At 55.0% G+C, this 22,486-nt stretch overlaps 1 protein-coding gene across 1 annotated transcript in view; it reads left to right on the forward strand.

The window, feature by feature from the left end:
- Positions 1-248: 248 nt before the first annotated feature.
- The window catches only part of NOS1 (nitric oxide synthase 1), a gene marked incomplete at both ends in the record, with an annotated part of 32,018 nt that continues 9,780 nt past the window's right edge, over positions 249-22,486 (forward strand). The window contains 12 exons of the mRNA XM_082774349.1: positions 249-973; positions 9,641-9,773; positions 14,072-14,209; positions 14,680-14,825; positions 14,933-15,095; positions 16,094-16,185; positions 16,718-16,859; positions 17,147-17,286; positions 17,656-17,830; positions 18,307-18,408; positions 19,244-19,438; positions 20,436-20,521. Of these exons, the coding sequence (XP_082630475.1) occupies positions 249-973; positions 9,641-9,773; positions 14,072-14,209; positions 14,680-14,825; positions 14,933-15,095; positions 16,094-16,185; positions 16,718-16,859; positions 17,147-17,286; positions 17,656-17,830; positions 18,307-18,408; positions 19,244-19,438; positions 20,436-20,521 (2,237 nt within the window). The remainder of the gene's footprint in view (positions 974-9,640; positions 9,774-14,071; positions 14,210-14,679; positions 14,826-14,932; positions 15,096-16,093; positions 16,186-16,717; positions 16,860-17,146; positions 17,287-17,655; positions 17,831-18,306; positions 18,409-19,243; positions 19,439-20,435; positions 20,522-22,486) is intronic.

The raw sequence follows: 22,486 nt of genomic DNA on the forward strand, positions 1-22,486 counted from the left end.
CATGCCGAACCCCCTGGCCCCTGCTCGGTGAGTGATGCCCGGAGCTGCCCACCCTACCCTTCGCCTTGCTTCTTTCTCCCAGTGAGACCGGGATGAGGATGCTGCAGAAAGCCAGCCTGGAGCTGAAGCCCAGAGGTGTTTTGCAGTGAGACGAGGCACGTAAGAGCCTAACCCACCCCCAGCTCCCCAAATCTCAGCACTCAGCGAGTGTCGAGCTCCTGGCCTGCAGGCTGGTGACGCAGGCTGCCATGGAAGAGGGCGCGTTCAGCGTGCAGCAGATACAGCCCAACGTCATCTCGGTGAGGCTCTTCAAACGCAAAGTGGGGGGCCTGGGCTTCCTGGTGAAGGAGCGCGTCAGCAAGCCGCCCGTCATCGTCTCCGACCTGATCCGGGGAGGAGCCGCCGAGCAGAGCGGCCTCATCCAGGCTGGGGACATCATTTTAGCCGTCAATGGCAGGCCCCTGGTGGACATGAGCTATGAGGCTGCGCTGGAGATACTGAGAAGCATCGCCTCCGAGACCTACGTGGTCCTCATCCTGCGGGGCCCCGAGGGCTTCACCACGCACCTGGAGACCACTTTCGCCGGCGACGGGACGCCGAAAACCATCCGTGTCACCAGACCCCTGTGCCCGACGCCAAAGGGGGTCGATCTATCCAACCCAAACCTCCAGGGCAAGGAGCAGCCGCTGCCAGCAGCCGCCCGCACCATGGGCTCCCTGTGGACCAGGGAGACGGGGCGAGAGGAGCCGATGGTCCACGTGAACGGGGTCGTTCCCAGCCCCAAGGGGCAGGACGGTGGCAAGGGGAAGGACAGTGCCTGCAGCCACCTGTGCCTCAACGGCGGCGTGGAAGACAACGAGCTGCTCAAAGAGATCGAGCCCGTCCTGGATCTCCTGAAGAGCAGCAGTAAGGACGGCGATGGAGATGCGCCCTGCAAGGTAGAGACAAGAGATATAGAAGTCCAGGTAGACTGGTAGGTCCCTACATATATATATAATTTATATATTTTTTAAAAGTTTTGTTGAAATGTGCCAGTTTTGGTCACTCACCGTGGCATGTTGCGGGGCCAGGGAGCATCTGTCCAGAAATTGCCGCGTAACGGGGCAGGATGGAGATGGGAGAGGAAGGGGTATGAGAAGAGTAGGGTGAGGCTGGTGAGGGGAAGACAAAAGAAATGAAAATTTGGGAGCAGGTCAGGAATGGAAAAGCTGATCTGATGTGCGATGTGGGGACCATGGGCTGGGGATTTTTTCTGTTCCATTTTCTCAGTCTCAGGGGTTGCCAGTGTTAAACGAGACCCTGTGCCTTGGTTTTCCCTTGGCAAAAAAGACTCGTGGTACAGGCTGTCCTGGCTGCTCTGCTCCAGAGCCCTCCGGTTGAAATCTGCTATTGATTAATGGCAGGGAGAGGGAAGGTCAGAGCGGCAGGAGGAGAGAAATGGCTCTCAGCACCTTCTGTGTCATTTGTTAACAGGGCTCTGGCTTCGGGAGGGATACGGAGAGCTCCATCCCAGCTCCTGCTGAAGCCAGGGGCAGCTCCATGTGGGCAGCGGGACCTGCCCTGGGTGCTGCCGTGCTCGGGTCAGAGGGAAGGGGACAGGTTTCCCTCCGAGAGCTCAGAAACCACCACCAGTTGCCGAAACATGACAGCAGAGCTGCGTGTTCTTCCCCTGCTTCTCGATCTAGTTAATAATTTCAGTACGTGTATGTGCGTGACAAGGGTGGGGACATTCGGACACTCACCCCGTGGCTTCTTGAGGAGGGTGAAGTCGGGGGGATGGAGCTGGGGGCTGCATCTTTGCTGCCTGCCCTGCACAGGGCCGTGCACGCAGTGACATCCTTCCCCTCCTCGGCGTTTCCCCAGGGGTGTTTATGGGGGGACGCGGCGCATCTCCCCGTGGTGCTTCGGGTTTTCGGTAGTGATTTTTCCATAACAGCTCTCTTGCCTCCTGGCCACGTATTAGCAATGATACTTTGCTTTTTCCTGTCACTTTCCCCGAGTCCCTGAACACGTTAGGGCCATGCCAAGTGCCGCAGCATGCGGTGCCTGCCCTCATTTATTGACGGGATGGGACCGCCGGGAGGCTTGGGCAGGAGGGTTTGCTGGAGCTGACGCCCTAGGTTTGGTGGCAGTAGGATTTGTAGCTTCAAGTTTCCTTGCTTCCTTAGGGAGGGGAAAAAAGCTGTTTACAAAACAGATTTTGAAAAGGGATTCATTTTTTTTAATCAGAAGAAGGTTGCTCCCACCACATCCAATGTAGGCTTTTCATCTCCTTCTTTATTTGTGGTGGTTTTGTTGTTGCTTCTGCTCACCCACACCGTGCGTTTTCCATGCGGAGGACGCGGCTGCTCAAAGCGTGTTGGGGCTGTCACAGTGAGGCAGGACACATCTGCTCTGCCCCATGCCGGCAGAGGTTTGGGATGGGCAATGGGACAGGGCAGCATTTCCCCTGCCACGCACATTTTGGGGCCCCGTACGCTGCATCCAGCACCAGAGACGTGCGGTTTGTGCTATGCAAAAACTGGGGAAAAAATGTTTTTGTGGCCATCTGAGCATTTCTGGCCAGTGCTCTCCCTCTCACCCCATAAATACACTCCCTGGAGTGCTCATTGTGCATTGCAAGAAGCTCAGAAGCCCTGGGGGAGCACGGTCCCAAGCCCTGCTACAAGGTGCAGCCTCGCTCTCCTGTCCCTCTTCCCAGCCCAGCAGCTGCAGGCTCGCCAAGGAAATTCTGTTCTGGCTTGAGGAGAGATGAAAAAGGTGTTTTTTCCTTAGAGGGATCTCTTCTGCTCTTCAAGAGATTACACAGAAACAGTTTAAATTCACTTAAACTGAAGGATCTCAAACCAACAACAACAAAAAAAAAATCAGCAAAGTGGGTACTTCACCAAAGCTCGACTCACTTTATTTTTCAATATCTTAGATATATATTTATAAAAGTGTCTTGGAATTGAAAATCCACTTTTCGAGCAAAATTAGCCTTCAATCTTCTGCCTGATGAAAAGCTGCAGCCCGGCTCTTGGAGTAGGGCTCCGTGAGGGAGAGGACCGGGGTGCTCGGGGGGAGCGGGGAAGGGGATGTGCTGTGGGAGGATGTGTTGGAGGCTGCTCTGCAGGGGAAAGGGCGCTGCTCAGCCGCCTCTCCCACTCCTGAGACGTGCTGTAGATGATTTATTTCCTCCGTTTGGTCTCAGACAGAGCTGGGGCATGGTGAAGGTCTTCTAGAGGGAGAGTTTTCTTGGTCTGGAGAAGTGCAGAAAGGTCAGGGAGCGACAGGGAGCGGATCACCGCGGAGACTGCGGTGCTCGATGCCAAAGAAATGCCCAAAAAAATAAGCAAGCCTTGACGGATTGATGCAGCTCTGGTGCCCTAGGCTGGGACTTCTCCAGGCTGGAGGGACCAAGCAGAGCTGAGGTCAATCAAAACAGGAACAGAGCTCTACCTAAATATCAGGAGGGCTCAAATCCTTGCTCAGGGCTGAACCTTACACCTCCAGCCCGGATCACTTGACCATGATCCAGGTGAAGATGCTGGTCTTGGGTCCAACCCTGCTCCGTCTCCGTCTTTGCCTGGTGCTGACCTTCACTGCCAGCAGCATTTGTCAAAGCCAGTCGGGCTCGCAGAGCTTTGACAGCTTTCCCAGGGCACGAAGCGATGGCACAAGGCTGAGGTTATTCGCAAGCAGCCGAACACTTCTCGGTCAAGGTGGGCCGAAAGGGATTCAAATTGCACCTGGTGCCCATTTTGCTTCCTGCAAGAAAAACTGGAAGCTGTGAAGTTTACATTGGGGAAAAAAATCATTTCATCCCCATCCCCTGTGCCCGGGGGCTGTGCTCCCGGGGGATGTTGCCCCTGCATGGCCTGGCTTTTGCTCCCTGCTGATTTCTGGCTGTGAGGTGCCCTGCGGACATGGTGCATGCCCATGGGACGGGCCATGACCACAGCTGAATGTCTGCTCCATGGCTCAAACCATCTGCCAAGAGGTTGATCATAAAACAGAGCACGAAAGTGGGGAGCAAGGTATGATGAGAACTGGCATTTCTGCCATGAGGCTCACCGTGGGCTAGAAAATAAAAATAGAGTTTGATTCACTCCCCGCCAGCTAACCTAGGTCTGTTTTTCCCTCTGAGCTCTAGGGAGATTGTCATGTCCCATCTTTCCCTCCTTCTCCCCCCACCAAGTTGCCAGTATTTGTTTTTCTTCCCAGGTCTGTTCCGTAACATGAACGGCGTGATGGAAGCATGGCACTTTGGGGGCCAAAAAGCAGCATCAGCAGCCCTGAGAGGGAGAAGTGTGCTGAGAGCAGGAGTTCTGTTTATGAAGGGTTTCAGGGTTTCAGGCTCCATCCTGCATTGGAACAAACCCCATAATTTTGCAGTTCTCGAGGAGAAAATTCTCTTCCTCCCACCTCCCTCGCCGCCGCCAAAATCTCTTTGTGTTGCTCAAAACATTTCATTTGCATTTCTGATGTCTTCATTATTCTGTACTTGGACACAAAACTTTAAAACCTCTGAAATGAAAAGGTTCCCTGGATCTATCATGTTATTTTTCAAAGCGTTGAGGCAGGAAGCTTTGGCAGTGAGTAACCCTCTTCTTCCTCCCCTTCTCCCTCCGCGGATTCTTCCTCCTCACCACCTCCATCAGGCTCAGCCAGAGTGGTGTTTAGTGCCTGAAAACAGCATATTCCACCCCAAAATACCCCGTTGAAGACCCCTCAACATCCTTCTAGCGGGGTGTCACATTTCTGTCCTTGTCCCTCTGAGACCCAGCACCGCTTCGGGGACTTCGAGGTGTAACAGTGGGGACAGCACCCAGACGTGGGAGTGGCAACTTGTGTTTTGGGGATTAGAGGGCTGCACCCCAATGCCGTGTGAGCACTGGGGACAGACCCCGTCCTCGTGCCTGGTCCTAGCCAGCAAGCCCAACTGAGTGACCCTGGCAGACCTGGGCTGGGCTCAGGCTGAAGCCCTTTGGGTGCTGAAATCCTTTTGGTGCTCTTTGGGCATGGCTGGGAAGGGGCAAGGACAGCAGCTGCGGGTCGGATCTGACACTGGCAGCATCTCGAATGATGCTGGGACCAGCTGGGGCACCGGGATCTGTTCCCAGGTCTTTATCTGCCAGCTCCCCTTCCACCACGTTTAGCACCCTTGTGTTTCATAGCACGGCCTCGCTCCGGGGCTGCTTGGCTCATCCATCCCCAGTTCCTGCAGAGGGCACAGCACAGCGATGCCCTTGGCCTCACAAGGCTGAGCCCCACAGTCATGCCACGCCACATCCTTGTCGGTTTGGCTTTGTCCCTTCTTTTCGGTGCAGCCAGAATTCATCTTTCTCATTTAGGAAGGGATTTCTTGCCTTGCTGCTCCTGCAGTCACCTCCTGCGGGGAGCACAAACCGCCTTTCAAAGTGATTCCTTCTGCGTTTGGCTCATGCTTGCAATCCCCAAGGACAACCCAGGAGGGAGGAAACAAAGAAAGCAAGGTGTTTCCCTCCTGCAGCTGATGGGTGAGCTTCCCACGAGGGTCCCAAGCACAGCTTAGGGTTTCCAGGAGCTGGGATGAGGGCTTGGAGGAGCCTGGCAGCAGTGGACATCCGCGTCTTCCTCACTCCATCCAAACTGCCCCCTGGGGACGGCAGCAGCCAGTTGTGCCTCTCTCCTCTGCCTGGGAAATCAGAGAGATCCTTCTGCCAAGCAAATTCAAAGGAGTGGAGTGACGAATTTCTTTTTGCTCATATATTTATTTATTATTTTTTCCCCCCCTTCCTTTTCGGAAAAGCTTTTGGAGACGTTTCTCAAAGGGCTGTTCTCAGCAACTTCCTTTCTGCTTCATCACTGCGAGCACTGCAACATCATCAAATTAGTCAAAAGAAAACAGTGGTGCCTCTCATTTTCCCAAACAGCCAGATGCTCTTTCCGAGGTGAGACAGCAAGCTGCATGGATGGGGGAGGACAGGATTCCTCTGCCTTTTTTTTTAAGCAACAAATTTTGCTTTCAGAACAAACAGGCGGGGTCCCTTCCGAAAAACCTGCTCTGGATCCACGCATGCAGGTCAGGTTGAAGGGTAAGTTGGGAGGGTTTCTCTGAAGGAAGCAGCAGGAGGAGCATCCCCGCCGGCTCACCCATCGCTAAATGCTTTTGGACACATCCGGAGGCTGAGCCTGGCTGTAGGATTTTGGCTGCCCCGCCAGGACCATCCTGTGCGCGCGTGGGCGGCTCGCCCCACGGCTCTTCTGCCGGCTGTGAAGCCGGGCCAAGAGAGGAAAAGAACGGGCCCAAAAGACCCCGTTCCTGCCCGAGCTCTCACACAAAGCAATTGCAAGAAACAGGCAGGAAATATTTGTATAATGAAGCAATTGAGTTTATTTTTATTTTTTCTCCCCCCCATCTGGGCTAGGACGGGGTGAGGCTGTGGTGGCTCTGAATGGGCTTTTCTCTCCTCTGTCTCTGAAAGAGCCGGATACTTGTGTGCATCCGAAGGAGGTCTGCTCTAGCTCAGCCAGGGCACACAGCAGCAGTGCTGCAGGGACAGAGCCTTCCTTGCATGGGGCAGAGGCAGGCAATGCACCCCCAGCTTCAGCTGATGGCTTTGCTGCAGCAGCACTTTCACTTATTTTTATTTTTTTTTTTGTCTGGGGGCAGCACCTCACTGCCTTGTGCACAATCTTGCTGCCGAGCCTAAATAGCACTGAGCAACCCGGTGCTGTCCCACTTGCAAACGTGCCAGGTCCTGAGCATCCACCCCCAGTGCCTGCCTGGACCTCACCGTGCCCAGGGACGGTGCCTCTTGCTTTTGGGGCTGGCTCCAGCAAACCCGTCCTACTTCTCATGCACGAAGCTGCCGATGATGGCGATGACTTAATTCGAGCATCTGGTCTTTTTCTGTGCCGTTGGCACAGGTACTAGCATTCACAGCTTCGCTGGTGTGCAGACAATGAGATTACGCCTGCAGCCTCCCAGCCGCGTCCTCCGGCGGCCGCTGCCGATTGATGGATTCCTCCCCGAGGTTCCCTCGTGCCGGCAGGCACCCATTGAGACGGGCTTGCAGACACCTTTCTGCAAGCAGCGAGTCTTGCCAGGCGCCTGCAGGCATGCGTTCGGTGTCATTTTGGAGGTGCCTGCTGGATATCTGGCACGCTGGGGTCTGCCTGCCCAAGCCTCTTTGCACAGAGGCAAAGTCTGTGCTGCCAGAGGGGCACCGTGACCCCTCATGGGGCTGGTTCCCTCTGCTCAGCCCCAGGCTCTGAGGGATTCCTTCCATCACCTTACAGATTTAGGGCTTGTGCCTCGGGTTTTGGACCAGTTACAGAGCAGGACATTGAGGCTCATCAGCTGCAAGAGACGCGTTGTGCGTGCCCATCATTTTTTTGTGCCCAGGGGCTCTGTGTTGGCCAGCTCCGTGCTCCTTGGTATGATGGGACTTAAGGCAAGAGGGCAGGAACGTGCAGCGGTGGGAATAAAAGTGTTCTCCAGGAGGTTCAGTAGCTGGGCTTGTCTTGGGGAGTTGAGCCAGATTTGTCTTGGGATTGCCTTGGAAGGAAGAGCTGCATTTTCATGTTGCTGCCTTGCTGCTGGGATGGAGGTAGGCTGGATGCATCCGGAGCCCCTGGTGGGCTGGCAGAGGGCAGGGTGTGTGGTTCGTGGGGGTCCCCAGCAACACCAAGAGTGGCCAAGGCAAAACTGGTGCCAGTACTGTGTGGAGCAAAGCAGGGCTGTATCTCCTGGGGCTGCCGTGGCTCCCCAGGGCAGAGACTGGCAGGGCAGGGACATGAGCGGGGGTCTCAGCAGCTTTGTCTCCTGAGGACCTGGTTTCGGTTGGCAGCCAGGAGGGGAAAGCAGTGACACGGGCCCTGAAGCAATGCCCAAATCCGTGGTGCACATCCCATGGATGGCATCAAAGCCCAGCAGCTAGAGCAGCCTACACATGGGTTGGAGGACAGCTAGCAGAGCTCTTCCTCTTCTCCCTCAGCAAGCATGGGGCTGATGGGGTGTACATCCCCACACCTCACTCCCCAGCGTGGCCACCAGGTGCTCTGCCGTGCAGTAAGGTCCCAACACCTGCTGTGGCTGCATGGTTTGTGGTTCCCCGTGCCTTATCTGATGGGCAGCCTTTCACATACCAGCCACGGTGCAGAATTGCTTTCTTCTCCAAGCAGCAGGGGGTACAACTGTGGGTACAAGCTGCCCTGTGGCACCTGTACCCCTTATCTTGCACCACGTTGGCCACCCTAAGGCAGCCAATGTTGGGAAGATGTCCAGGACCTGGGTGTGATACTGTGGCAGGTGAGCATCGCTCTGTGAACGCAGAAAAAAATGATAAAAAGTTAGAGCATAGAGAGAGAGCCCTTAAATGAAGTATTTTGCTAAAGACGTGAGCTGAGGGTGAGGGAGGTCCTGAAGCCTGAATTTGTTTGTACGTATGTGTCTCCTCGAGATGGTGTCAGGAACACCGTGCCGCTGTGAATCATGTCCCAAGCGTGAGCGTCCTCCTTTGGTCAGTGCCCAGAACCTGCCGTTATTAATGAGGAGGCTCGTTAGTAACTTCAGTGGGCATCTGGAAGAGTTTTAAGAAGTGACAGCCGGAGCAAAGCCATTGCCAGAGCACATTAGCTCGACGATGGGCTGTTGAGCAAGGGCAAAGCAGTGATGCTGCTGTGCCGGACCTGGTCCAGAGTATCCACAGGGCTTTTGGAGCCTTCTCTTCAGCCTGGATGCTGCAGCCTGCGTGCACTGGGTGTCAAGTCTCCAAACCCCATTTGTTTTTCTCCTTCGTGCGGGTTTTTATGGCAGTGGTTTTCCATCACCTGTTTGGATGGCATTTAGCAGCCTCACTAACATCCCGCGGACGCTCCCCAGACGCAACGTGCACGGCACACGCTGTGCTCCCTGCGTTACATCCGTCTTACTGTGCAGGCAGGGGCAGCCAGCACCAGGGACACCCTCGTCCCCCAGCCTTACAGATGTACTCCGTGTAGGCGAGCCGTCTGTTTGCTTGAACAGATTCGCCCGGGTAAAACCGCTCACACACGGCGGCATTTGCAGCATCTGTAAAGGTCAGGAAGAGGAGAGAGCGCTGCCTCTGCCTCCTGGGAGCGCCTACTTTTCCTTGTGTTTTATTTTTTTTTTTTTATTCTTCTCCTCCACTCATCAACACCAACCTGCTCTCTGCAAACCCAGCCGGTTTTGCCGTGAGGCTTTGCAGCTAGAAATGCGCACGGCTCTCCTTCACCCCCCTCTCTGCTTGCTTTTGCAGGGCTCTGGATGGAGCCAGCTTGATTTTGGGGGGCAGGGTGCCTGGCACGTCACCCCCACAGAGCAAGCACCGGGGCTGGTGTGGTCTCGCTTTGGGGTGCCAGGCTGGGAGCCGGGCACGCCAACATCCCCTGGCCGAACGCAGGGCACAGGGCTCTTGTTGCTGTGCCAGCACAGTGCTCCCCCATGCAACAAAATGCCCGTCGTGCTTGGGTTGCCCTCGCAGGAGTGATTCATTGCCTTAGCCAAGGCAGAGCGTTCCCTCCCCTCCCCTGGTGGGACGCCTGAGTTTTTGCTCCTGTGGGAAGTGACTCCAGCAGAACCCGGAGTGACGGCGGCCGGCACCACTGCGTGTCCCCAGCCTGCTCACCCCAGTGCTTCTTAACCCTTCAGTTTCAGGGAAGGGGAAAACAAGCTGCAGAAAGCCTTGCCAGCTCAGATGGAGAACGATCGTGTCTTGGGTGACCTGTGGGGGAAGAGCAACGCGCCCGTGGTCCTCAACAACCCCTACTCTGAAGCGGAGCAGGTAAGAGCCCATTGCTTGTGCTGCATTGGGTGGGGATGGGTTGTGGGGTGTGGACCCCTCCTGGGGGGCTCTCACACTGCAGAGAGGCTGCAAGGACTGCCCGGGTTGTCCTGAGGACCCATGGTCCCAAGACCTGGGGTCAATGGTGCACAGAGCCCATGTGGTCCAGGAGCTGAATTCCCCAGGACTCAGGCAGGGCACGTATTACTGGAGAAGGATGCTCCTCATCCAAGGAGCCAAGGTGGAACGGGAGCGTAGCCAGGGACCATGTCTCCAAAACCTCCCTTGGGACCATTGGCCCTTTTGGTGGCAAAAATCTGAGCCGCCTCGTTAAGGTCGCTTTGATTTATGCGATGGTAATTCAACATAGCACTTCAGATAACATGTTGTACTGCGCCTTTTCATCTCCTCACGCTCCACAGACATAAATTCTCAGGCTTCCTTGCCAAAAATGGATTAGCTCCCTGTTTGTAGCCAAGCCAGAGACACAAGGCAGGATCCCCCCGGGGAAAACACGATACCCGTGACCATGGCCCTGCCTGGGCGGCCAAGTGCGTCGCCCCAATGGGATTAACCAGCAGCGGGTCAGGACATGGGGGAACGATCCAGGGACTATGTGTTTTTCTTGTATGTGTCCCCACCTTACTTGTCAGGATCATGCTGTACTCTTCAGGGAAGGGGAGAAAAGTGATTTCATGGTCACATGAAGATTTCCGAGAAAATCAATATTTCCTCGGCTCAGGAGCACCCTCAGCAGATCCCTTGGGCTGACGCCTCTTCCCAGCCCCAACGAGCTGCCACCCCACGCAGTGCTCCTCGTTGCCTGCCACATGCAGACTACCACAGCAGCCGGTACAGCGGGCACACAGGTGCTGAGCCTGACCTTGATCCCCGGCAGCACCTCCAGGGTCGTGGCTCTTCCAGTTCTCCCATTTCAGAGGCACTGGAAAGATGCAAAGCCAGGAGCAGGGTGCGAGGTCACATAAGGTGATCCTGACCATGCCATGCTTGCTGCACGGCTGTAACCCACCCGGCTGGGTGCTTGGATGTGGCTAGGGACAATCTCCATCCTGCCAGCGCAGACAGCATTACCTGTCACTGACCCATGCTGGCACATGGAAATGGGTGCAGCTGACAGCGAGCCATCGTGGGCAGCCCCACATCCCTCCACAAGGTTAGAGCTCTGCAGCAGCTCTCCGGATCCCACCCCAGCAGGGACAGGTCGCTGCTCTGGTCCCTTCCTGGATAGATGCAGACTTTCTGCCTCCTCGCTAAGCTCCGTGCATGTACGTGTCTGTTACTATAAGCACTTTATAACCTTCTGTGTTCAGAGCTTAATTTCTCTCTGTGTTAGGGCTGCCAAAATCCCTGGTCTTAAGCTGTTATTAAACTCTTTATTTCCCCCCACCCTCCCCCCGCTAGATGTGCAGGCTTTCTTTTGATCCCTCTTATCCCCACACCAGCCCTGGAGGCAGGGCTCGTTCCCCAGCTCCCCGCAGCCCTTCCCCGGGGATGCCTGCGGCCGGGAGGAAAGAAAGGGCAGCGGGCGTTTCGCTGAACTCCCCGCAAGCTGCAATAAATACTGTTAGCACGGCGGCCAGCCAAGCCAAACAGCAGCTCTTTATACACGTTGTTCTCTAAAGCAGGATTTGGTGGAGTCGCTTGGCCAGGTGGGGAGTGCTCACCGAGGCTTGTAATAAGGTGCTGAAAGACCGGTCGGGCTTCAATCGTTCCTCAGGGTCTGGTTTTTCTTTTTTCTTTTTTTTTTTTTTTTTAATTATTTTTTTTCAAAATCACACAGTGTGCTCTGCTGGTTTCCCAGGAGCCCCAGACCCGGCGGATGGGGAGATGCTGTGACTTCACCAGCCCGCGTCCTGCGGCCGTATTTCAGTCCGCACAGATTGATTTGTTGGCAACGCGGGCAGGCGCATGCATCTGCAGCAGGGCAAGGGACTCGCAGCAGTTCCATGCCTTTAAGGACGATTTACAGCTTTATAAAAACAAAACAAACAAAAAAAAAAGCACAGTTTGGAGTTCAGGCAGTCTGGAAGGAAATGTCAGCAGGCTAACAGACCTGCGACCCAGCAAAGTGCTCCAAAATGGGTCCCCCATAGCCAACGCATCTTGGCAGGGTGGTGTTTGGCACCTGGGGATGCAGGAGGAGGGCTGAGGACCTGCAGTCCAGGCACCTTGCCCCCAGGCAGGGCTGGGTGCCTTTCTCCCCTCCCTCTGTAAGAGTCGGAGACATCTCTCAAGCTGCACACCACCGATAAGTGCCTTGTAGATGCCTGCATCTTACGCACACGCCCCGACTTCTCCGTTAGTCTCTCCTCCATTTGTCCCACTCTTGAGTCACTAATATCACAGCTGCCTAATTAAAACATGAAAGCAGCTCTCACAGCCTCCCTGAGAGAAGCGGGGGTAATATTTGGCTCCGGTAATGCCGTGCAAGGAAGGCATACATACGCACACGCGGCTCCTTCCCAGTTTTTTCTGGGTGTTGCTCTCCCTGCAGCTGTGGTGGGGTTTTGGTGCTTCTGCTTCTCGTAGGTGGTGTCACCTCGGCTGCCCCTAGCACCTGGGGCTTCATCCTGCCCCAGCACCGTGGCCTTGTTTCAGCAAGGATGCAAACTCCATCAGTGCCTGCAGGGAAGAGCCAAAAAGGCCAGGGAGCAGCTTTCAGGGAGCTTGAAGGTAGACCATCTGTTAAGTATCCATCCTCCACCAGCTTGCACCCTGTGCGTGCTTGCCCCACAGATGGGGTCATTCCTACATCTGGGTCCATAACACGCTCTTTCTGGATGCAGCCAGCACTTGCTGTCTTAGCTGGTACTTCTGGTTTCTGTCTGGGGGAGGCAAGGTGAGGAGGTAAGATTTTGGGAACTGTGAGGACCAAAGAAGATCCTACAGAGGAGTCGGTGTCAGCCCAGGCATCGCTCTGGCAAGGGTGCATCTGGGGAGGGAGGATGGAAATCTTTTGCCCTGGTGGTTCAGTATCTCTTCTTGCTGAGGAAGAGCAAGTTTGGTGGTGGTGCTTGTATTTCATCTCTTTTTGTCATCCTTCTGGCACCTGTGGCTTTCCCTGATGTGTTTGCCCATCAGCAAAGCAGCTTGTTCTGAAACAAGAGGCTCTTCCACCATGTGCTGGCTGTTCTCCACCTGGTCCTTCAGGGAGGAAGGCTGTAATGCCAGATTTACACTGGTGCTGCTGCTCTGTGAGCTGCGACGGTGACAAGGACCCAAAGCAGGGCTACCACAAAGGAGTGAGAAACTGAAGGAAAAAAAAAAGAAGGAGAAAACAAACAAACAAAAACAAACAAACAAACAAAAACCACACCTTGCAGACAGATTACAAAGGGAGACAAGCTACAAGTATCCCTGAGGCAGGTTACAGCCAAACCCCGTCCAAGTCAGGATCTATGCTGCAGAGATGCAAACCTTTAAGCAGCATCAAATCCAAGTGGGTTCTGACAAGGTGCTCCGGTGTGGGATCAGGATTCCCCCCAAACCTCCAGCAATACCTCTGTAGTGGCAGCGGATGAAGCACACCCAAACACAGGATGTAATTCCAGAAGTGTCTCAGTTTACCAGGGCCACCGTGGATCTCATGCCCCGTGGCACACCATCAGATACCGGCTGCTCATGAAACTTCCCAGTGCGTGGAGGAATGCGGGTTGCAGCACACATATTGGATATGATGATATCTGAAAACATTTCTGAAAACATGTGCAAATAGAAGAGCTTGCAGACAGAAGGTGCAGCCAGCTCTGCTTGGCACAAGCTGGCCGAGCCTCTCCCGTATGCTGGCATATCCTTCAAGACGTGCTGGATGAGCCCAGCCTGACGCAGGATATTGGGGTGGGCTGGAGGCTCGGAGCTGAGCCCGAAGTGATCCGAGTATGCATAATTCAGTAGCCCTCCCACCTGTGTAATGTATCCGTCCTTATTCCGACATTCTTCCAATGTAGTTATCAAAGGAGACGTGCCTTTGGCTTGCTCAGAGGAACGCTCGGCTGTTAGCTCTGTCTCAGAGGGCTCATACTGGTGAGGCTGAGCTTGGCATGTGTAAAACCTGAGCAGGTGATGCTCCTGAAAAAGATACATTCAATACATTTTGGAGAGATAAGTCTTCCGCTGGGAAACTTGAACGCAGCGTTCTCCTAAGTCACTGCTGTCTGTTTTGTAACTCACTAATGGAAGATGCTGCTGCTTGTTGTGGCCCTTTTCCTGTATTTAATTGACAAACGTTAACCTTGTGTGTATTTCATTGACAAATACTAACCTCCTCTGTCGCCCAGCCGCCGCCGTCAGGGCGGCAGTCCCCGACCAAGAGCGCGGTGAACGGGAGCCCTTCCAAGTGCCCGCGGTTCGTCAAAATCAAGAACTGGGAGACGGGCGCCGTGCTTCACGACACTCTGCACCTCAAGACGGCGATGGTGAGTGGGGTTGGTAGGGCTGTCTGAAAGTTGTCTGGGTGTAACTGAGCCGATCATGGTGTTTCCAAGATGGTTTTAGAAAATTGGAAATTTAGAAATTTAGAAATGCAGATCTGGATGAGTTCAGGCCAGCCTCCTCATCTCCTGCGGTGTCTGAATTTCAAACCTCTGGCGCGATAAGCTGGGTGAGAGGGGAGACCCCCTGGGAGGAGCAAGAAAAGGCGTATAGGGCTTTATGTTGAGCCGGGATGAGATTTAATGAGCCTCAATCATCTGCATCAGGTGTTGCAGGAGGTGACTGCACACGCTCGAGGTGTCTTACACAACAGTGCTGATAGGTGTGAAAATGAACAGGGCTGAAAATATCCCGGTTTGTCAAAGACACCACCAACTCCTGGGCAGCTAATCGCTGACTTTTCCCAGCCCTGCTCACACAGCCAAGCCATGCTTGCCTCCTTCTGTCCCACCAGGCCACCGCGTGCACCGAGCAGATCTGCATGGGCTCCGTAATGACCCCCAGCCAGCACGTCCGCAAGTCGGAAGATACCAGGACGAAAGAGGAGGTGCTCGTCTTGGCTAAGGACTTCATTGACCAGTACTACTCCTCCATAAAGAGGTAAGAACGGCCAGAGAAGGTCACAGAAAGTCAGGCTGCTTCCTCAGGATTTCCTGCCCTCCACCCGGGTTGGTGAATGCCATCTCCCCTGCTCCCCACCCTCGCAGATCTGGCTCCAAGGCCCATATGGAAAGGCTGGAGGAGGTGACCAAGGAGATTGAAGCCACTGACACCTACCAGCTGCGGGACACGGAGCTGATCTACGGAGCAAAGCACGCCTGGCGAAACGCAGCCCGCTGCGTGGGCAGGATTCAGTGGTCCAAGCTGCAGGTGAGCACCAGAGCTGCCAAAGGGTGCCCTGGGGTTTTGGAAAGGCAAATCTTGCTTTTCAGACACCTGAGGGAACACAGCACACGGCAGCCACACTTGTCTCAGCAGCTTTGGGAAGGCAGCAGGAGATGGAAAAGCATCTGTGAGGGAAGGTGTACAGAGGTGTCTGTGTCTGAAACAAGGCCAACTGGAATCTGCTGCCCTAGGGAACATCTTCCCAAACCAGATGCTGCTCCAATATCTCACACGCTGCTTCCAAAGCTGCAGCTTTGCCTGGAGAACAGCAGCAGGACACAGCTTTGGTACAGAGATGCTATGGCAGGAGATAATTTGATTTGATTTTGACTAGCTGGCAGGCTGTGAGTAGGATCTGAATTAGGGATCTCTAGTGGAATCCCCTGGTGTGGAGGTGACATGTCCCTTTGTAGCCCAGAGCATGGCTCAAGTGCTGCTCAGCAGTTCTTGGGGCTGCTTCACGCTGGGCATGGGCACCATGCAGGGCCAGGAGGTTGGGCCTCCTTCGCTCCCAGCTCAGCCTTCAGCTCTTCTTTTGGCACATCTGAGCCTTGGGGGAGCCATTTCTGCAAGAAGCTGCCTTCAAGCCTCCTGCTGAGCCTCTTTCCTGTTTCCACACCCTCTCAGTGTCCCTCAGTCCTGGCTCACACCTCTCCCATTTCAGCCTTCAGTCTGCCCAGAATAATAGAAATCAGAACAGCTGGTGGAGGAGCCAGAAACAACAGCAGCCAGTTGTTAACACTGGGCTGGGGAAGTTTTTCCTGGGCAGGAGACCAATCCCCTCTCCAAAGCAGAAGGAGCAGCTGGATTAGATGTCCACATGTTGTAAAGGCAGGGAACATATAATTATAGAGCTCTAGGTCCCAAACAGACCAAGGTGACCTCTAGGACTTTCCCTGTGCTGTGTTCCTGCTGCCAGGCTCTGCCCTAGGAGCTGGAGCACAAATCCTGTAGCATCACCACCATCCCTTCCACTGTTCCAGGTGTTTGATGCCCGAGACTGCACCACAGCCCACGGGATGTTCAATTACATCTGCAACCACATCAAATATGCCACCAACAAAGGGAACCTCAGGTGAGCCACCAGGGAGTCCCCAGGGTTTCTGCCCAAAGTGCTGTGGATGTGTCAGTCCGGCTCTGGGTCCTGCTGGCATTGTCTCCTCCGGCGGGGCCACTGTAACCAGCCCCTGTCCTAGGGAGCACAAGAGGGACCTGATGTCCGGGGAGGGTGTCCTGCTGGTCCGAGCATATCTGTTCTTGCTCTCTGTGGGACCTCAAAGAGCAGATAATCTGATTATTTCACCCTTCCTGCATTTCTCCCTCTGAACCCTGATGTTAGCAGCCAGCTTCTTCCTGGAGCTGAACTGCTGCAAACTCCCCAGCTCCTTCCAAAAAAGAGCCAGAGTGCACCCGGCCAAAACTTCTCCCAGTGAAGAAAATACAGTAAATGTTAGGGGCTTGCTCAGGACACAAGCAGACGGTCAGGAGCTCAGGATGGCAGCAGGCAGGGGCTGCACATTAACCCCACAACACTTCCCCATCCCTCTGAAGACCCCTGCCCCGTGCTGTCACAGCCCGGGTGCTCACGGTGCTGCCTGTCCTTGCAGATCTGCCATCACCATCTTCCCGCAGCGGACGGACAGCAAGCACGACTTCCGCATCTGGAACGCACAGCTCATCCGCTACGCTGGCTACAAGCAGCCCGACGGCTCCATCCTCGGAGACCCCGCCAACGTGGAGCTGACTGAGGTACCAGCCGTGGGGCTGGGTGGCTCTGAGCACCCCAGGGTGCTGGCTCAGGTGGGGTGCATCCTGCCTGCTGGATTTGTCCCACTCCTGGGTGTTTTCCTGGGAATAAAACTTCCCGTGCATGGCTTGGCTGTGGCAGGCAATCCCACCACATCCATAGCTTGTTTGGATGGAGATGAGCTCCTGGACCAAAGGGCGAGCAGGGATGCTGTTAGGAGACACTGCTCAGCACCAAAAGGGTAGGTGGCCTGCAGGGACCTCTAACCCCGCTGTTGTTTTGGCTGTAGATCTGCATCCAGCAAGGGTGGAAGGCACCGCACGGGCGCTTTGACATCCTGCCCCTGCTCCTCCAAGCCAATGGTAACGACCCCGAGCTCTTTGAAATCCCCCCCGAGCTCGTGCTGGAAGTGCCCATCCGGCATCCCAAGTAAGTCAGAGGGGATCAGTGGGGCTCAGCTCCTCTGGGTTCGCCTTAAACCATCTCTACTTAGACTTCCCTGTCATGTATCGGGTGCTTTACCCTTCCACTTCCAGATCTTCCTTCCCCTGGGATGGAAATCAACTTGCGTTCTTGTCCGTGGGCTGGTTTCCCATTGCTTGAAGTCTCCCAGGAGTTTTCCCTGTTACATTCCTAATGTAGCACCCTCTCCCCATAAGATATGAGATATTACCTTCAGGAAACTTTCTTCTCACATGTCCTTTGTCCTGATGGTCAGCAGCAGGGTTACCTGCCCTCTAGGTCTCTAGGTGGTCTGGAGGGGCTGGCAGATGACCTGACCCAGTTATATCCTGGCAGGTTTGAATGGTTTAAGGAGCTGGGCCTGAAGTGGTACGGTTTGCCAGCCGTGTCCAACATGCTCCTCGAGATTGGCGGCTTGGAGTTCTCCGCCTGCCCCTTCAGCGGCTGGTACATGGGCACAGAGATCGGGGTCCGGGACTACTGTGACAACTCTCGCTACAACATTCTGGAGGTAAATCCGTCTCCTCGAGGCAGGCAGTGAGTGAAGGTGCTGGGGAGCAGGGCAGGATACGGGGACAGCGATGGGGATGCCCAGGTTTCCCTTACAGATAGCAGCTACGTTCTCCTGGAGCCACACAGCCAAGGGTGCGGTGGGCTGGCAAGGGTTTTTTGGGTGCTGATGGGCCGGCTGGTAGCTCACAAGTCAGTGTGGTGCCTATTTAGTACCCCTGAGACTTCTCAAAATGTTGGGAAAGCAGCACTACGAGGGGAGCTGCGGGTGCAGGAGGTGGAGGGCCCACATCCATCGAGGAGAGGAAGAGGCAGGCCCCATATTCACAGAGGAAGGCAAAATGGTCAGCTGCCCTGCCCTGCACGCGTCTTGTGCCAGCCTGGGTCCCTCCTTTGGGTCCCTCTCCCCAAGCAGAGATCTTCAATTCTTGGTTCTCGGCCAGTAAAATTTTCACCTGCTGCCTCGTTTTGTCACAGCAAGTGGCCAAGAAAATGAATCTGGATATGAGGAAAACCTCCTCGCTGTGGAAGGACCAAGCCCTGGTGGAGATCAACATCGCCGTGCTGTACAGCTTCCAGGTAGGTGAGCTGCAGGGTCTGGGTCACAGGGACCAGGTGGGACAGTGATGGAGACTTCTGGACAAGGACGACGGCGGCTGCTGCTGCACTCCGCTGAAATTGTGCCCTGCCTTCCTCCTTCTGAGCTGTTCCAGGAGCCTGCAGGGAGATTTAATGATGTCTCTGCCCTGGATGTTGGAAAGACGGCACTACCAGTGTCTGAGCTCTGCTGGGCCAGCGGGAGTGCCTGGGGGGCAGGATCCAGCCCTTCTGTCCCACCTGTGAGGCACAAATTGGCCCAGGTTCTCCCCACTCTTGCACTTAAATGCTGAGTAGCAAAAGGAGTCCTTGGAAGCACAGCTTCTGCAGGTGGCAGTCCTTCCCAGAGCAGGATCAGCACTGATCCCTCAGTCCTGCAAGCCCTGAACAAGCTCCCCAGGGGACGGATCCAGCTCATCCGTGCCCTCTTGGTCCTTGCTCAGCCCATGCCAAGTAACAGGAGGAACGCCCATCCCTTAGCATGCCCCCAGGAAGGACAAGGGCAGCCTATCTGCCCCACAATCACTGCTTGATGACTGTGCTACTTGGGAAGGCCAGGGTTAGAGCCACCCTGGGTCACCTCCTGGACTGTCCTGTCGGGCCGTGGGAGGGAGCCCTTGGAAGGAGGTGATCACTGGGAAGCAAAACCAGGCATCCTTCAGCTCTGGACTTATGGCCAGTGGTCACTGGTAGCATTTATGTCCATTGTGTGGAGCACTTGATGAGCATTTTCATCTCAAGTCCTCCCCACCAGTTTGGCTTTCACCTCCTGGAGAGCATTAACCTGCAGCTCTTGGCTCCCTTCTCCCTCCGACAGAGCGACAAGGTGACCATCGTGGATCACCACTCGGCCACCGAGTCCTTCATCAAGCACATGGAGAACGAGTACCGGTGCCGCGGGGGCTGCCCTGCCGACTGGGTGTGGATCGTCCCGCCGATGTCGGGCAGCATCACCCCGGTCTTCCATCAGGAGATGCTCAACTACCGCCTCACGCCCTCCTTCGAGTACCAGGTACCGTCTGTGCCCATCACCCAACGCCTTCAACAAGCTGCCCCTCGAGGCAGTGAAGTCCATGAATGAGTCCAACCAATGGTCTCCTCTAGCACGGCATAAGGACCCCCTTGATATTCCCGTTTTTCCCAGAATGATGCCTTTTTGCCTCTTCTTGGACATATGGGGCCCAACCCTTGGGTCAAGCAGGACTAAGCAAAGCTCATCCCTCTGCAAGGGCCTCATTCTGCTCTTTGCTTTGTAGCTGGGGAAATGCCCTGCCAGCCACCACGTCCCTCCTCTCCCCAGCTTACAGATTTGCCTGACTGCCTCTTGTCAGCCCGGGGATCCAACGATTTGATGAGGGGGGCTCCTGCCCAGCAGGCTGAGATGCTGGTGCTGGAGTATTTAACACTTCAGACCACGGGGAAAAGGGCCCTGAGCAAACACACCCTCGTTAGCCAACCACCCCTGCGCCGGTGGTTGTCACACAATGTGACCTTTAGTCAAGAGCCCTTAAGGAACAATCACAAAACGGGAGCAGTCTGTTCATTTCTATAACCAATCCAGCAGGAACCCCGATGATTCCTGGCCCTGATTACAGCCAGCCGCCTGCGAGGGCACTGAATTAGCTTCTGTGCTCTTGTTTCTTGCTTCAGCTGCCTCCCCTTCCCAGAGGGCCTCTTAGAAAGAGAAACCTGTGGGCTGGGAGGGGAGGATGTGCTCACATCGCCTCTCCCCTTCTTGTTCCTCGTGGCCTGTTAATGCTCGTCTCAGAGGTGAGAGGGCGTTTGACCAGATGCTGTTGGAAGCCACAAGGGTTTTATTATATACCACAATTTTCTGTCCAAGTGCTCCGAGAAACCCATGGGTCTCCAGGGACCTGTACGAGAGATGAAGGGCTGGGAAGATGCCAGCCAGTCCTCCTGTTCACAAACAGAGGGATTCAGCTGGGGTTAGAGCATTTCTCCAAGCCCTGAGCGCTGCCCATCAGCTGCTGCTCTCTTCTCCCTCCTAGCCGGACCCCTGGAACACCCACGTCTGGAAAGGGGTCAACGGGACGCCCACCAAGAAGAGGGCCATTGGCTTTAAGAAGTTAGCAAAGTAAGTACCAGCGGGATCTGAAAAGCCCTACAAGGTGTTGGGCTGGTCCTGGGTTTGGGTGTGTACAAACTGATGGGCCATGAGCCTGGGTCCCAGGCTGCCGAAGGCTTTAGCTGCCAGGAGGGATGTCTGGAGAAGCCAGCAGCCCTTGGAACATCCCGTTAGACCTTCAGATTTGTGTGGCCAGGTGAATACCGGGTGTTGCATGTCATCTCTCCTCCCAGGCTGGTTCGCTCCTCAGTAAGACGTACTGAAGTGCTCAGGAATGGCTTTATCTTGTCTTGAGGCTTTATTACCTGTCTCTGCTTTCACAGCCTCCTGGGGCAGAGATCACTCCTCCTGGTTCAGGGCCAGGCAGGCAGGAGTGACAAGGAACTCGTGTCCCCCTTTCTTTAGCCACTTATCTCCAGTGCATGTCTAAGTCTCTGGATATCCCTGCGGCAAGGAGGGGGTGGTAGGACTGAGGAATCATCCTGCAGGTAGCAGAGGGATTGGGGCCAAGCTGAGATTTGCTCTTCACGGCTGGTTGACCCCTGGCAATGGGCCACATAAGTTCCCCTGCCCTGCCAAAGCAGCAAGTCAGCAGGGATGCAGAAATGAAGGGTTGTTTGGATGCTTCGGCTGATCCTGGCCCAAATGCCACTCCCGGGGGCCATCAGCAGGGGGCTTTGGGTTGGAGCAGGGGGTTTGGGTTGGAGCAGTGGGCTCCGAGGAAGCAGAGCCCTGGACCAAGGCTGGAGAGGGCTGGGTCTGCCCCGATATCTGCGGCCAGGCTGCCAGGTGGCCTCGTGCTGCTCACAGCATCTCCCCACGCTTCAGTTTCCCGTGTCTCTACTATCAGCTTGTTCCCACTCTTCAGCTGTCACCTTCTGTAAGCTTTTTTTTTTTCCGTGGTGCATCCATAACCATGATCATCAGCTGATGAATATACTCCTGAGGCCGACACCAGTGCCTGGGTCTGCGCTGCAGCCCGGGGCTGGAGGAGAGCGCAGGAAGATTAATTGAGCCATTGAGTTAGGAGAAGCAAAGCTTTATTTGTGTGTGTGCAGCTGATAAATGATTTTGTAAAAATGTGAGCGTGGCAGGTAATTTAAAAAAAAAAATCTCTATTGTTCCCGATGTGGGGGGGAAAGAAATTTTTTTTGCAATTCACCATTAATCCTGGATCTGAGCTAATCGGCTGAACAAGTGGCGGCCTGAGCCCAGCAGCCCTGAGCATGGCACTTGGCACCGGCTGCAGTGAGATTTTGATGTCTGTTCAGACAGGGAAGGCTGGTGCTGGCCACACTGCAGCACTCAGATCTGCAGTCCCTCCCTGCCCTGCCCCTGAGGCTGGGGTAAGCCCTGGGGACACTGCCGTGGTGGGAAAGCAAAGTGGCTTTAATGTGCAGAATTACACCAAGGAGCGAGGGAATAGCAGTGTGGAGGGGGGGCAGGCCCCCCAAAACAGCCCCTTCCCCATTACAGCACACCCAGCCAAATTCAAACCTGCCTTTCTGGTGGCCCCACAAACCAACTTGATAGTCTGTTTAGAAAAAATAAATAAATAAATAAAATTATATAAAATTATATATATATATTCTGCAAGATATTGGGAAAACTATCCCTGCCATCCAAACTCTGCGAAGATGTGTGGCCCTACAGCAAACTATGGGCTCGGAGAACCACCAAGCACCCCAAAACTGGCCCACGACACCCTCCTTTGCTCCCCATCACTCTGATGCCAACCCAGCCAGCAGTGCCAGGGGGCAATATTTCAGGTGCTGCATCTCCTCGGCCAGGATCAGAGGTGCCCGTGACCTCTCAAAGCCCCTCTGCCCTGCTGTTGGAGTGGAGCCGGTGGGGAAATGTGGAGCAGTCACGACTCCAGCCACAGACGCAGCCCTGCAAAGGCTCAGATAGATGTACGGCCTCCCAGCCTCAGGGGGCTGCTCCTCAGGGTGAATTTCATAGCATCGCCGGATT

The sequence above is a fragment of the Aythya marila genome, assembly GCF_965140915.1.
Source record: "Aythya marila genome assembly, chromosome: 17".
In the NCBI taxonomy this organism is placed as follows: Eukaryota; Metazoa; Chordata; class Aves; order Anseriformes; family Anatidae; genus Aythya; species Aythya marila.